Below are 16461 nucleotides of genomic sequence, written 5' to 3'. Positions count from 1 at the left end.
CGGCGGCTCGGGCCGTGCCCGGGGTCGGGGTGAGCGCGGGGAGCGGAGCCGAGCGGGGCTCTGCTGGGAGCGGGGCTGGCTCGGGGCGCCGAGCGCTGTCAGCCCGCGGGGAGCGCGGCCGTGCGGAGCCGTACCGGGCTGAGGGCGCCTCGGAGAGTTTCGGGGTGACTGCTTTGTGCTCCGGTAGCGTCCTGCTCGCGTGTGCGCCGTAAAGGAGCGCCTATCTATCCCGCATTTTCTCCGCATTGTTTTTTTTTCCTGATAGCTAAGGGTTTGCTGCAGGCTCACACGCGGACTGATTTTGTCCCTTCCACTCTGGAGGGAAACCGCGGTGACTGGAACAAAAATTACCCGTTTTGTTTGCTTAAACTGGAGATAACCGTGTTCCGTATCCCTAAGTAAGGGGGTCTGCATTGACTCTTGCACACAAAACAATGCACCCAAGAGAACACGTTATAGCCACGCTTTAAGGCCATCTCTGCGTACAGAGGCTGTACAGTTCTAGCTGCATCTGTACAGCTGGAGTGCTGCAGTTTTTCTATAGGAGCTGAGTTGTCTTGGGGAAGGAAGGGGAGAAGCTGTGGGCACACACGTATTGGTACGAGGGTATCTGATGCTGCAGTTAGTATTCTCCTGGCAAGCAGTGTTAAAAGTATATTAGAAAAAAAAAAACAGAAAGGACACCTCTTGCTGATGGAGTTCTCTTGGCATAAAAACTTGGTTAGCCAGGATTTAAATTAGTGGTGTGGTACATAGACCTCTAATAAACTTGTCACTGTGTTACCAATATAACTTCTAATTGAGGAGTTTTATGTAGATTTTTTTAATGGGAACTTGGAGCTGAAGTTTGAAGTTCAGTCTGTAGAGGTGTCCCATGGTAATTCTGCAGTTCACGGGGCTGTCTCAAATAACAGTTATCTGGTAACGTTACGCTACTTTTAATGAAGGCTTTTTTCCCCCTAAAAGTCTCCTAGAGCCGTCTGATGGCATACCCAGTGTCGGCATGCAGAACCTATGCGCAGGACACCAGCTGCGTGTTCATTTATTTTTGGTTGGCTGTGTGGTTAGAAATTGAGCAGTGCTGTTGTAAGCGGCAGTATTACAGAAACATTATGGCAGTATAACAACAAGCCTATTCTGCTGAAGAACATATTTTCATGAGAAATAGCGAGAAATTCTATTTGTATAGTCTTGGAAGCACCTGGCTGAAGGAGCAGCAGGTAATCCCTCCCCTCGGCTCTGTCTGCACGGTGATCCATGGTGTGTAGCTGAGCTCTGTAGTTGTGGCCCCAAGCGCAGCTGTTGGGCACTGTGCAAGCAGGTGTTCTCCACGCTGTGCTCGCTGACTCCAGCCAGGTGAAAGGGTGACCTGCACACTGCAGTGGGGATAGATGACAGGCAGCAGCTTTTAAATACTTAATTTTTTATTATGAACTTCAGGTGACAGGAAGTCCAAATTCTTGTAATACCGAATTTGAAACATCTGACGTTGTCTCCTGTAATGTTGTCGTACTTCATCACGTTGTTATGTGGTGTCTAACTCGGTGAGCTGTTCTGCTAGGCTCTTTTTTTACAGTGCATATTCATGGCTACAGCAGTTTGTTGGTATGAAATGTTTCCTTTTGATTCTCCTGTAGTAGAACTTGTGGATTCTTGGCGTTGCGCGTAGGACTGAGCAGTCGGGGCGGCTGACAAGATGGTGCATGATCTCGTTTCCTCTCCCAGCTCACCAGAGAACCCTTTGAACTGACATGTAGATTCACTTTTAACTAGAGCCATGAAAAAATTACTGGGGAATACAAGCTGCTCCAAGAGCAAGGTGTGAAATTCATTATGTAGCTCTTGATATTTTACATGTTTTGTGGTGCCAATGCAAATAGAAGGTATGAAAGCAGCTGAACGGAGCTTCTAACCTGGCTGGGGGTTAGGAATGCTGAACAGCTGACAGCTGTGTTTTGTGCCTTTTTTTTTTTCTTCAAAACTGTATTGAAAAAGCCCTGATTTAGAGTGTTTCCTTTACCTTTTGGGCTATCTGAGGGTAACAGAACACTGGAACGGGCTGCCCTGGGAGGTCTCCTTCTCTAGAGACATTCAAAACCCGCCTGGACGCGTTCCTGTGTGACCTAACCTAGGTGCTCCTGCTCCAGCAGGGGGATTGGATGAGGTGATCTTTCGAGGTCCCTTCCAATCCCTGATGTTCTGTGAGTTCTCGTGAGTTACCTTAAAGCAGTATTGCAAGTGCTGCATACTTCTGGATATCTCTGTGCAGCTCTTCTGTTAAATACTTTCTGCCCGTGTGCAAGTTCTAAAATTATTTTATCCGCTGAAAGAACTTTAGAGGGTGTAAGATGCAACTTTACTGTGCTGCTTGTGATTTTCCCCTTGGGTTACATATGACAACAGGCCTTGTATGTGTTGGCTGCTTTTGTTCCACTGCAGACAAATGGGTTCCACGTCAGTTTGAAATAGCGGCTTAAAGATCCCTCCTGCCTTCCTCTCCATGGCCTTTCTCTGGGAGGATGCTGCTGTGGAAAGATGTAGTGGATGGCCATGTTTGTTTGTGTTAAACAGAAAGTGTGGGTATTTGCTTTAATTGTTTATGTTGTCAGCTTGGATTTCGCATGTTTTTGTAGTATATGTGTGTCATTGCAGGTGGTGGATTAAAATGGAATGCAGCGCGTTTGTAGGCTTCTGTCAGAAAAAAGTTGTATTAAGTTTTGTTTCCTTATCAAACAAGCTGGAATACGCATGGCTTTGCCTTTTAATCTTTAGCCGTGGATTTGCAGGCAGGAAACAGGTTATTTGCAGGCATCCCATGTGTCCCTTTGGATTTAGCGCGATGTGGAGCGATGCAGACACAGGAGGGAGGAGTATTCCCTTGACCATTAGTGTCATTAGTGCACAGAGACGCGACAGAAGTGACAGCCCTGAGCTGCAAGGCCCTTGTGCACAAATTCTTCTCCATGTAGACTGGAGTTGTTCAGTGCTTGAGCCCACATCGCTGGGGTCCTCTGAAAGTGCTCGGGTGCGTCCCGCAGCCCGGTGCTGTGCTTGGGTTGAAACGCAGTTAGGAGAGAAGTCTGGGCTTCGTGGAGATCGATGCTATTTTAGACCAGGCTTTTACCTGTCACATGCATGAGAACCTAACAGGCTTTTCTTTGAGTCCTGCCTGAAACAAAAGCGCAGATGTCACATCACTCACATTCCTGCAGCTTGGGAGAACTAGTGAGGGGCAGGCACTGCCAGCAGCGGCTGGGGGGGGAGGGTAAGAGGCAGGCCTTGCTGCTGAGACGGGACGGAATGCCTTTCTGGGGTGTGGGGCAGGGACACCTCAGCCTGGCTGAGCACCGCTTGCCTGGCAGCCATGTAAAGCCTTTGAGCAAAGTCCAAGAAGAGCGATTTACGGGAATCCCAGGGCTCTGCAGGCCGGGGGTGGTGTTCCCAGGACGTCACCAGGAGCCCTCGTGCTCCCCATCCAGGAGCCCATCCGTCGGTGAGCGCTGTGCAGGGCTGGGCTCCGGCCGAGGTGTCTGAAAACTGAATGCTGGAGACGAGGGAAAGGAACCATGTAATCAGGGCTGGCAGATCAGGCCTAGCGTTTGTTTCTGCCTGGAATGGGAAAACGGACTGCCCTGGGTGGAGGGAGCTTGTGTCTTAGTGACATCCTTGTTGTACAAGGCAGCGTGGTGCCACAAACGTGTTTGCGGGCTGGCTAACCTGGATCCTTCCTCTACCCTTACCCTTAATAGAAAATGTGTTGTGTCTGTTTTCTGTTGGTTTTCACCTGTACGTTTTAGCAAGAAACTTATCTGTTAAATGAAAACATCTTCCCTTTTAACTAGCAGTAAGTTGAGGTATTCCGGGTGGATTGCATTGCATTAGAGCACACACAGCTGCCGTGTGAGGGATCTGTTGCCCAATGACTACAAGAGCAAGGGTTATAGGTGCTTGTGGCGTCTGTACTGCACACTTAAAACAGTCAGACTGCCAGAGCTCGGCTTCTGGAAATAGCCCTGGGAAGTGCAAGTGGCCGGAGACCTGTTCCCAATCCAAGTGTGGGTTTTTGATGATGAAAGAAGAGCTATAATGGGGTAATAAAGACTCAGCAGTAATTGCATCTCTTGCTGTCCTGCAGGAGGCCTCCAAGAGCTGTCAGGTCACCGGGCTGTGAGCATCTCGCCCGTGTTGGCAGGCTGCTGGGGAAACGCTCAGCGCGTGGCAAGGGCTTAGGGGCTTCACCAAAAATAAACGCGTGTTTGACCCATAAAAATAGTTATTCCAGTCCGCAGAGTGTGATTTATTGCTCTTAAAATATTAGGAAATGCCGTGCGCTGCTGTGTGATTAGCTGCTTGGCTAATTCTGTGTTCTTAGGGAACCCCAGGCACGGGAAGACCTTGTGTATAACCAGGCTTTAGTTTGTGTCGCAGAGCAGGCTCCATCCCATGCGTCGTGCTGTCCCTTGACATGGCGGCCTTGGCGGCGCCGTGCCCTGGTGGTGTTGGTGGCCGAGCTCTGGCAGTGCCGCTCCCTGCGCGCTGTGCTGCCGCGCGGCTCTAGGGCTATTCCTGCAGGAGCGGGGCAGAACAAAGCCTCTTTCTTCACCTTGTACAGGATAGTGGTGCTGCCTGGAATTGTGTCTGCGTATCTGAAGGAAAAAAAAAAAAGGGGAAAAAAACTGATGATTAAAGGCATCAGCTTTCTCAAAAGAAAAAAAATGAAAGCCTGTAGTGCAGCAGCCTGGCTGCGTGGAACTCATCTGGGGAAGCTGCTGATCGGTGCGGGCATGGCCCTGAGATGGTTTCATCTTCTTTTGGGATTGCATTCAGGGGTTCGTTTTTTGCCTGTCTGAATGCACAGTCTGTTTTTAAATCCTGCAGCTAAGGATCCGTTCGTTGTGCCTGGGAATCATTCCGCCTGGCTTCGTCAGCGTGAGTGTCTCGCTCACATGGAAGCTTGAGCCGCAGGTCAGGAGGTGCTGTGCGATGGGAGCTCAGCGCCGCACCTGAGGATCCGGGCTTCAGCACCATCTCTGTGGCAAAAGGTCCCTGTGAGAAACTGAGGGGAAGAAGCGACGCGCTGCAGCTTCCCGAGGAGCACAGCCCGGCAGCGTGTGCTGCAGTGTGCAGAGCGTGTGCTGGAGTTCTAGCTTCAGCCCAGCGTTCTAGGCACAGGGTTGCCTTGGTTCAGGGATGGATTTCTTGTGGTTTCTTTGCTTTTCTTTCTTTCTTTTTTTTTTTTTTTCTGAAGAGATCCTATTTAGTCTTTTTTATGTGGGCATTTATTTGTTAGAAAAGGTGTATCTGGAAATGGTTTTACTCTAAAGCTGATGCTTTAACTGCTCTACTCAATGGCCGTGCTCCTATTCACTGTCATGACGCAGAAAACATTTGATTCTGAGTTTTATGGTTTGTGCTCTCAAGCTGTAGCTCATTTTTCTAATAGTGACGTGATTGGATGCTGGTTGCTTTCTGAGCTCCAGCTCGCGCTTCTCCTGAAGCATTCCTGCTTTGGCTGAGGATAGTTCATAGCTTCTGGGATGTTATTTTTGCCTCTTTTTTTGCCTTTACCCCCGAGAAGGAGTCTTGTACTGGGAAATTATAATAATGAATGGAAGATATGTTCTGTGCAGATTTGTAAGGTGACCTGTGTTTGTGAAATGTGTGTGCAGTCCTGGCTTGAGAAGTCAGGCTTTCCCCATTAGGGGTCTTTTTGCTTTGAATGTGTTGTGTGAACTTCAGAACTGAACTCGGATTTAGTGCAAGAGCTGCAATGTTGCTCTCTCACGATCTGCCCTTAGCTTTGTGTAACTCACCTCCTGGAAATACTGCGTGCCTTTATGTGCATTGGTTTAAACAGAAACGTGCCCCTGCTTACACCTGGATGTGAGTTTGCTGTGCCCAGGTGTGCAGAAGAACACCCATGTTTAACTTCTTTAATTTCTTTGCCAGTATGGTTTCTGTGATGCTTCAACTCAGTTTTGTTCCAACGTAAATTACCTAGAAGAAAGGTAAGCTAGAACATCTGCTGTTACAAGATGCTTTGGTGCACTGTGCTGTTGTACATGCAGCCCTCGCACCGATCCAGCGCGTCCTTCAGTCTGACTGTGCCACGCTGCTCAGCAAACTGGGCACGTATGAAATTAAATCTATCTTGTGGTTGAGTAGTTGTTGGTTTCTAAAGTGTTGCTTTTAAGTGTCTCTTTCTAAGTCAGTCTGACTGCTGGGGAAGGTTCCAATGGGCAACGATTTAAAAAAAATGAACGGTAGCGATGTTTTCTTCCGTTAAAACATTTCTAGTTTCTGTATTGTCTCTTTTTGCTAGAACAAGTTGAAATCATCGCAGAAGGATAAAGTGCGTCAGTTCATGGTCTTCACGCAATCTAGTGAAAAGACAGCGGTGAGTTGTCTGTCTCAGAATGACTGGAAGCTGGATGTTGCAACAGACAACTTCTTCCAAAATCCTGAACTTTATATACGAGAGAGCGTTAAAGGATCGCTGGACAGAAAGAAGTTAGAACAACTATATAACAGATACAAAGGTGAGAGCTTTTTTTCCTCATTATAGGTATTATTAATTGCAGTGCGTGAGTTGGGAGGGAAATACATGTAGGTTCCTGCTTTGCAAAGATGACATGAAGTTGCTTTACGTACCCTACATGTATATATCCATGTGTACAAGGTTAGCATCTGGAACTGGAACGGTGTATGCGGTGAGTACCTGCAGTGGTTAACGTGGATTTAGGTATTCCTTCTGGGGGAAGCTCGGGACTCACTCCTGACAAAGTGGAAGGCTGCATACCAATGACTGATTCTACCTTAATTTTTACTCAGCTTGTGATTTTTATCAGTGTTGCAAACAGAGCAGAAAATAATAGAGTATTTTATGTTATACGGGCAGTGTTCAGCTGATAGCGTCCCACCAAGAACATCAAGGTGACTTCAAAACAGTAGAACGCTTAGGAGAGCTATAAATGACTGCTGCTGTATTTTCTGTCAGTCTTCATGTGTGTGCATAATCCAAATACCATTTTCCTCAAGTCTTTGTCGGCTTGCGTTAGTAGATTTTTGTTGGTGCACTTGCAGTGTGAGCATCTTGCTTCCAGAGCAGAAGGAGGCGTGCACGTGGCTGAGCGGCAGTCGGTAACGGGGCAATGTGTCTCTCCTCTTGGAGGTTACCACGGCCAATCTCATGCGTGCTGGTGACGCCAGAGAGTGCATAACGCTGATGTCAGCTTGGTACAGTATGGGGAGCTTTGGTGACTGTTTCAGAACAGCTTATGAATGGACACGGCAGAGCTGCTTGTGATAGTTCCCAGAGATGTCGGTGGGTTAGGCAGTGACGGGAAGGAGCGCTGTTCACTCTGCAATGAGTCAACGTCGTATGCGTTAGACAGAAACCAAATGCTTGTGGTGCTTTTGTCTCAGTGAAATCAAATAAGCTTCATTGTATGAGAAGGTTTATTGTTGAAACGCCCTCAAATGTTAAGGCTTAAGCGTTGAAAATAAAAAAACTTAACTTTGCTTTTTAAAATATTCACTTCTAAGAGCATTTGCTGGAAATCTTGAAAGTGCTTGTTTCTCTTCCACTCTTGCTGAGTAACTCAATTATTTCAAAAGTCTCTGTTTTTCTTGACGCTTATTTCTATATCCCAAAGATCCTCAAGATGAAAATAAAATTGGTATAGATGGTATACAGCAGTTTTGTGATGATCTAGCTCTGGACCCAGCCAGCATTACCGTACTCATCATTGCATGGAAATTCCGAGCTGCAACACAGTGTGAATTTTCAAAGCTGGAATTCATGGATGGGATGACTGAGCTTGGGTAAGTGTGCGGTGTTAGGTACTGAGTGTAACCCAGGGCCAGAATTGGAACAGTCCTCTTGTGAAGCATTCAGAATCGCATTGTCCCCTCCGACTTCAGGGGTTTTTCAGAGTCTGGCATCACTTGTCTGCCTCTGTAAAAATGCTTCTGCTGTCCGTGCTCTGGAAGCACAGTGACCAATGAAAGGACAATGGCGTTGAGTGCTCCTTGCCTTTGGTTGCAGGAGGTAGCTGCCAGAGTTATTCATGTAGGTAAAGCGGGGATGTTGGTCTGTGGTGCAGCATACCTGAGTTTTCTGTGCATAATGTGAATATAATAATCTTTATCCCATTTTTCTAATAATCTTGTGGATCAGTGTGTGCAATGGGCAACATGAAGAAGTAACAGCAAAGGAATGAAATAGTTATCTAAACACAGACCAGTTAGAGGCTTCCTGATTTCTGTTTTGATAATTGTATTCTGTGGTAATGTTACAGGAATTCTTCACGTTGTATCTCTTATGTTATAGCAAAATGAATAATACGCAAATGTGCTTCTTAAAATGCAGATGTGACAGCATAGAAAAACTAAAGGCTCAGATTCCGAAAATGGAACAAGAGTTAAAAGAGCCAGGAAGATTTAAGGATTTTTATCAGTTTACTTTCAACTTTGCAAAGAATCCGGGACAGAAAGGTTTAGGTATGTATTCCTAACCATAAAGGTTTGTGCGTGGATACGGGGATGACTGATGAGAGCAGTGCTGTGGTTCAGGAAGGCTGAACGCTCGCCACCCTCAGGATGAAATGCAGCTCAGTATGTGAAAGGTGGATGTCAGTGTCAGATCTCCAAGCTGACAGAAATATCTGCATAATTAATACAGACTACAGAATTATACGGGAGGGTTTATTCTCTCATGAAGCATGTGAAATTCTCAGTAAGCACAAAGGAGTGTGGTCTCACATTAAAGTCATAATTACATCGTTTAGAATCTGCAGCACTAAACAAAGTAATTGAATTTTCACAGATAGGGTAAACTTAACCTGTAAAACTGATTTCCGTATAAATGCACTCGTATGGAGTCTCTTGTGATACCAAAATGCATGCAAATATCTTTGCAAAGTAGGATTTGAATAGTGCAAGTCGATCTCTGTACCCCGGGCTTGATGCCCTCGGGTGCTGCTGTGCCTTTGGTGCATGGTGCTTCCCTAGCACCTTTCCTCCGTGCACCGAGTGAACAGACTGAGTCGCAGAGCTCTCGTGCTGATGGTGCTTCTCATTACATGGGAGGTGAAGTAGAAGGATCACTTATTCAAAATCATTTTGGGGGAAAAAAAACCCAACATAGTTCTGAGTAATTGAACAAACCGTAAATCTGTCTCTTCAGAAAGAAAAGAGACAAAATAATCTTTCAGGCGGTAATGTTAAGCACCCAGAATGCTCATTTGTATATGTACGGTATATTTGAGATGTTAGCTGTAGCCAGTATTTCTTGGCTCAGTGACTATTAACTGTTCTACTGTTGAGAAGATACCCAGTACTGAGAGCCCAGCAGGCTCTTCCTTAGCAGTAAACTTGTTTTTCTCTGCAATGAAAAGTGTCCCTGACCAGCTTGTCCTTTTGGCAGAAAGCTCAGTTTGCTTTTGTATTTGAATCTTCTGCTAAAGAGAGACATAGCTCGCCCTTACGCCTTGTTCTCAGATATCATGTATTCAGTGACTGTGTGGACTTCTGCTTGATTTGTATCTGCTCCTTGAGTCCCGTTGCTGAAGCCTTTAGTGTGAGATCCCACCCCGGGGCAGCTGATGGCAAACACTCCATAGATTTTATTCATTATTTGGTCAGGAAGCATTACAATGCCGTTATGCTGTTGGAGAAGAACTTTTTAATATCAAAGATACCCAACAATTCAGGAGCTCTCCCAGACACCTTCTGTTTTCCCTCCAGCAATGCAGAGTTCAGACTTTGCTTGCTATTGGCTCTAGCTCTGAGGTGCACCTGCCTGTTGGTGTGTGTGTTTGTTAAATAGCTGGGGAGCTGGGAGGGAAGGGGGTGGTTTTCGTTTTGCTTTTGTGTTGTGTTGTGGCTCACAGCTTTGTCCTGAGGCGCAGCTGCTCGCATGCCTCTTCTCTCCTCTTCCAGAAGAGGGCTGCTTATGTTACAAGAGATAAGATGTCCTGCAAAAAGGTGTCAGAGCTCTGAAGGGCGAGGTCTCTTAGGCAGCGTTTCGTAGTTATTTTAATTTCTTAGGATGGATACTGAATTCAGTTAAGATCAGTGTTTTGTTATGCCTTGCAGAGATCCTCATTAATTCCTGGCAGAGGAGGTGATGCTAGGTAGAGTTCTAGAGCTCACATACTTGGTATTTAAGCAACCAACGCGTTACTGTGTGTCAGTAACAATCAGTGAACGTGTGTCAGCTCTGCCTCCTGCAAATCCCAGCGAGGCTGCCCCTGCCCTTGGCTTCATTAAGGAGTCTCGTGCCCAGCTGCCGTGCTCTGACAGCACCCACTGCTGGCAGCAGTGTGCAGATGCCCGATGGGCAGCGCGCTGCTCCTGTTCCTTTTTGCTTATCGGCTTCCTCGCTCGCTCTGAGGAACAGCTTCAAAACGAGTGAGAACTTCAGAGGACACTGAAACGCCCAAGTGCACCCCACCATCTGCTTGTGCAGTGCTTGGTGCTCAAATGAACAGTCTGCCAAAGAGAAACACGATGGCAGCAGTGAGCACTTGATAAGGCCGTGTTACAAAGCCAGCACCAGTAACAGTGACGCTCTGAAAGGGAAACCATGACCAGGCAATGGAATAGATTCTATTCATGTATCAGTGAAACAAAGCAGCCCGTAATACAAAATACTGCGTTTGTTTAATTTCTGAGACAGGTATTTCACTGACTTGTCCCTGAAGTATAGCCAGGCAGCAGAAAGCATTTGGAATATCCTTGTGTTTTGGATGCATTAAATACAAATATGGGCGGTTTTCAATCCCATGTTGGAGTGGGGATATTGAAATCTGTAACATATTTATATAACAGTTTTATTTATGGTCTTTTCTGTAGAAGTTCCATGAGTACGTTTGCATTAGATTCATCTTTGTACCTTAATGACCATGCAGTTCATCTTAGTGTTAGATTCCTGTTGAGGTGATGTATTGAAATGCATATCTCTAAGAGTAATGTATTTTAATATTACAGATTTAGAAATGGCCATTGCCTACTGGAATTTAGTACTTAATGGAAGATTTAAATTTCTAGACTTGTGGAACAAATTTTTGTTGGTAAGTTTAAACCTTTACAAAATCTGGACTGCAGTAATTTCCAAACCTGGGAGATAAATGTGTTTCTGTTGTTGCGTTGCTATGGGCTGTTTTGGCACAGATCCCTGCTGCTGCACTTCATGGTGCATGCGGGGAGTTATGTTCTGGGAGAGCAAAAAGGTTCTATGTGTGGATTTTTAATGGTTTTTTTTTCTATATATAATTTTTCCACCCCTACAAACAGGAGCATCATAAAAGATCAATACCTAAGGATACCTGGAACCTTCTTCTAGACTTTAGTACAATGATAGCAGATGATATGTCAAACTATGATGAGGAAGGTAAAAATTTCCATTTTCTTTCATTAACTTCTGTGTTACGCTGCACTTATTACTGTGTATCTGCTTTGGCACAGCTGTCCAATAGCAGCGGAATTAGAAGATCACTGGTGATCTAAAGCCCAGCTAGAGCTACTGTGATGCATGTTGTTATCATCTGTTTACTGCAGGTTTAAAAGGTGCTGATGTTTTCTTAAACCTGGTTTCTCTCTTCCTTGTTAGCTTAGATGTTAATTTGTTCTTCTTGAGGAAAGCCCCTCATCTGTTCACTTTAAAACATGGGTTCTCTGCCAGTGCAGTTTTTGGCATCTTCAACCAAGTAACTGATTGGTGGCCTGTGCATTTCCTTGTACATAATGCATTTCTTAGCTTAGAACACATTCAAAGTTTGCTTATTTTGGTTTGCATGAAGGTCGGGCATGTAATAATACTCAAGCTGGCTGCAACACAGCGGTTCCTGAACAGAAGTTATTTCCTACACAATGTGTTTCTTGTAAACTTTTGTACTGATCTTTCCTCTTCCAGTCCATCTGCGGCCAAGAACTGCTAATTACAGTCAGTCCTTGGTGGCAGATCAGCCGTGGAGTGGAGGGAACTAAACTTGTACTTCCAGAGCATGGGGGAGCAAACTTCTACAGCTTTAATAATTTTGAATGGTTCTCATTCCCTTTTCATTAAGCAAATGGACTACTGCCAGCCATAAGTCAGCGTGGTTTTGAAAGGCTAAGGGCAGAAAAACACGTTCTAGTTATTTGGAATAAAAACGTTCTCAGGAAAGGAGCTCAAACACCCACCATTACTTGGACCTTTACGTGACTGGTAGCAGCAATCTGGACATCGCTACCCGTAATATGCTGGATATTGATGCGCATTTTAACTGCCTCTTGATAAGGAGTATGGTATGTAGTGCAGTGTAATACCAGTTTTCTAGGGCACTGGCTGTCAGAGTGCGTTTTGTTGGCTTTGGGTACGGCCCCGTGTGCCCATTGTTCCTGCAAAACCGCACGGCGAGCTGTGCGTGCTGGATGCAGCTTACAGCATGGGCTGCCCCGTACGACGCCCGGGGTTTGTAAGTAGCTGTTGCCACCCTGGATGATCGAGTTGGAGTTCTGGTTCTGACAACAGTACAGTTCTAAGGTAGAATTTTTGTTTTGGTCAGGAAGATGAAGGCAGCCGTTACCCTTGAAGGGGATTTCTATCAGCAGGGTTTAAAGGCAGGCAGAAATCTGTAACCAGCGTTTGTGTTTCAAGCAAGTAAGCCAAATAATAATTTCTTGCTTGAAACTATTTAAGACTGTGAAGTAAATACATTTTTTAGATCCAATGCTCTAAAAAAAGACCTTTGTTAAACTGATTTCTTATGCTTTGGTCTTTCTTTCTTTTTCTTTTTTTCTTTCTTTTCATTTAGGGGCATGGCCAGTTCTTATTGATGACTTTGTGGAATTTGCACGCCCTCAAATTGCTGGGACAAAAAGTACAACAGTGTAGCACTAAAGGACCCTTATAGAGTGTACATAGTCTGTACAAATACCTGAAATGGAAAATTGCACAGTCAATTTCTGCTGGCTGGACTGAACTGAAGATCAATCCTCACGGTGTGGCTGAGGGTTGAGACAAACCTTTAAGGATACATCATGGACCATATCATATTTCATCCTTCTACTGGTGGTTTGGGCTTTTCTTCTAGTCTGGACCACTCCTGCCCGTTAAAATTCCAACATTGTGGATTTCATCATGGATGATTTTTTTTTTCTTTTTTGTGGACTGCCCTAGTTTCAGCTCCCATAAGTCCGAGAAGCTTTATAATTATTTTGAGGTTTCTGGTTTCACATAAAGCACAATGCTGGTCATCATCAGACAACTGTTGTACGGCATCTGAATTAGACAGCTCAACATCAGGACAGTTTTTAAAAGAATCCTTAAATATTCACTTGGGGCTAGTTGCAAAGACAGTCTTGACAGCACTTCCTTTAAGAGTGACATATTTAAGCGTACTGGGTCCGAGTTTGCTTTTTTTTAATTAAATTTTTTTTTTCCCTTTTCTGGAAAACTGCAGGTATCGTCTGTGTGAGTTTGAGCGTCCGGTAAAAACAGTTACAGAAAGAACCGGGAGAACTTCAGGTGGTTGATACTGGGGTGTCTAGGTGCCTGTCTGCATGGCTTGATTGTACATCAACTGACCCTGAGAACAGTTGAAGTACCACACAACTCCTGTGCGCTTACAGCAGCCGCGGTGCGTGTTCCAGTCGGCCTCCGGTGAGAGGAGCCGCGTGCAGAAGGGTAGATTCTAATATTCTCTGGGTTGTTGTCTAAGGAAATAGATTTCGTTGCAGTTTTGAAATGCTTCTGGCACGGGAAAGCTTTCTCATTTGTGTGGAAATGTAAAACTTGAATATGCTGAATTTGTGTCTTACCGTTTGCTGCACAACACGGTGTTTTAAATTCAGGCATGGAACTTTTATGCTTGAGGTGTGAAGAAGCAAATGGCCCCGCTCTAAGGAGGAGATGGCGTGTTTGATATGAAACCTGGTTTTGAAACCGTTACTCTGAGAAGTAAGTTAAATCTTCATGACATTTAGGTACTGCCGCTGTGGATGACGCCGATCTTTAATTATTTTGTTGAGTTTTCCTTAAAAGGACATTTCGCTGTGGTTGCCAAATACAGAAAAGAAGCGTAAAGCATTTCCAGACAGACGCAGATCAGATACAAACTACTACACTGGCTTTGTTTCCTTAAGTTATTTTGTTGGTTCATCACTACTTCTTGTTGTCTTACTGCATTTAACTAAACCAAGTTCATTTTGTTCAGGACGGGCTTGTATCAGATGCGATCCTTTATTTTTAATATTACAAGAGCTCTTGAGCTGCTGTTGTGTTAAACATGGTCTTTTACTTCCTCCTTGTTACTTGGGAAGAGATGTTCTCTTGAGATCAGTTCTCCTCTGTAAAAACAAGCTGCTCTGGGAAAGCAGGGAGCCTATAGTTACCATGAAGGTTAGAGGTGTGAGTCCATGTGCTAGCAGTCCCACGGTAAGGCCAGAATGAGTTCTGAAATAGTAACCGGTACTTGCACTGAGCAGCAGAACGCTTCTATGCAGATGCTAAAAGGATTTTAGGGGAGAAAAAAAAAAAGACTATTAAATTGCTAAAAACGTTGGTTTCTATTCTCTGAGGTTTGACCGCGAGGCTAGCTCCCCTTCTAGCAGTGCCCTTGGACGAAAACCCATCTGTGCATTTATTTCAAGAATACGGTTCCACAGAAACACTGCAGAGCTTCTCCAGCTACTGGAATTGGCTATGCCAAAACCCGTGTGTTTTGCTGCTTTCAGTATTTCCTTTTTAAGTTTTGTGTAAATAGAAATGGGGACTTGAAATGAGGGGTGGGCGTGTGTGCGGAAAAAGCTCGCCGAGCTATCGGTGCGTGCTGTTCTCTGTCTTGAGGGTTCTGGTCCGGCTTCAGATGGATTTGTTCACGTTCGCTGTGTTTGGGATGAGAGCCGACTCGGTTCTTTCGGCCCAGGACAGACTTGTCCCTCAAAAGAAGTCTGAGGTTGGGTAGTGGCATAAGGCCGTGGTGTTTTAAAGAATATTCCTTTTGAATGCGAGATCTTTTCAACGAAATAGTGTTGTCATCAGTTTGGTACTACGTGCTTATAATTACTGTGTAATTATAAAGAAATACATAAAACTTGGATTATGTTGCAGAAAAAGGTTATTGGTGCTATGATGGCATCTTAAAAGTTTTTGAAAACTGAACTGAAAGAAGCATTGATTGAACAGGGTGTTGTTCTAAGGACAAACTGCCTGGTGAGAGAATATTTTGTACTGCAAAGTGCTCAGATATGGCCATGGGGTTTTTTTTTCCTTTGTATCTTATTTGGTTTGGTTTGTTTTTTTTTAAGAATGCAGACAGTTGCTTACTTGGATTGCTTTAATTGGTAAGTGCTCATGTCCTCAATCTGATACCCGCCCCTTAGTGGATCAATTTAACTTTGCCAAACGTGAAGAAAAAAGGTAAACACCAAGTTTATAATCTGTTTTTATACATTAAATATGTACAAAATTAGAAGTGCCCTGATATAAAACACTTAATGTCAAGGTTATATTTAGTAAAAAAAAAAAACAAAAAAACACATCATTTACATATCTCTGTAAGTTCAAATGTAACTTCTTCCAATCCCTCGCATTACCAACAGAGGCAATAAAGCTCCAATGAAATTGCCATGACTAAGTCTTCTCATGCATTGTTTCAGTGTATTATTGGTAAGGCATTTCTAGACTGTTCTTTAACAACAGACAAGTGTGGAATACTCGTCCCTTGCATAAAACACACACTCGCGGGCGGGCGAGTCTTCCTGGGGAGAACGTATCTATGAACTGATGCAATGTGTTGCCTACTGCTTATGCTGAATGTTTACAGGTACCGAGTGGAGCTGATCTTAGCTGCTATGCTGCATTAACATTACCTAGCATGCAGTGGAAGACACCACACACAGTGCATTTGTTTAAGTAAGTTAAGTTGGGTTAAAGACTACAGTACCATAAGGTGACTTTTTTTTATTGAACAACCTGTTAATGCGTAACTTATGAATTGCTTCAGAACTGTTTTACACTGAACTCCTTGCAGAGATCTCCTTATTTAAGAAAAATATAATTTTTTAAGAATGCATTTAATAAACTTTTGTCATTCACACTTGATTTAAATAATGCTGCCAGACGTCTCTGTAGATTTTATTTGCGTGTGGTAACGCTGCCTCTGTTTGGTTTTGGTGCCAGTCCTCTGAGCTCTCAAAGAACAGACAGCCCAGTAAGTAGTGGATGAAATTGTAATCTTACCCATGAGAAACAGGCTTTGCTTCTACTGAGCCGAGTGATTGAGAAACTACAGGCGAGAGCAGCTCCGGGGCTGGGCTGTGCAGGTAGAGCAGCACTTGCTCCTTCAGCCCGAAGGGTGGACATGGAAGCAGGTACTTGTACACGGGTGTTTCTGGATGTTCTGCCAACTATTTTTTCCTTAAATAACCTACACTGGGGTTATTTCAGTTCTCGTGTTAGTCAACTAAATAAAT

At 44.5% G+C, this 16461-nt stretch overlaps 1 protein-coding gene across 1 annotated transcript in view; it reads left to right on the top strand.

Annotated features, from left to right (window-relative positions):
- Positions 1-16099, top strand: part of DCUN1D1 (defective in cullin neddylation 1 domain containing 1) — a 16624-nt gene extending 525 nt beyond the window's left edge. The window contains exons 2-7 of the mRNA XM_021396996.1: positions 6323-6539; positions 7656-7824; positions 8372-8502; positions 10993-11075; positions 11299-11395; positions 12801-16099. Of these exons, the coding sequence (XP_021252671.1) occupies positions 6323-6539; positions 7656-7824; positions 8372-8502; positions 10993-11075; positions 11299-11395; positions 12801-12880 (777 nt within the window). The 3' untranslated portion in view covers positions 12881-16099. The remainder of the gene's footprint in view (positions 1-6322; positions 6540-7655; positions 7825-8371; positions 8503-10992; positions 11076-11298; positions 11396-12800) is intronic.

This window comes from Numida meleagris, chromosome 4, assembly GCF_002078875.1.
Source record: "Numida meleagris isolate 19003 breed g44 Domestic line chromosome 4, NumMel1.0, whole genome shotgun sequence".
NCBI classification, from domain to species: domain Eukaryota; kingdom Metazoa; phylum Chordata; class Aves; order Galliformes; family Numididae; genus Numida; species Numida meleagris.
The sequence above is the reverse complement of the archived record's forward strand: the minus strand, read 5'-3'. Positions and strand labels throughout refer to the sequence as shown.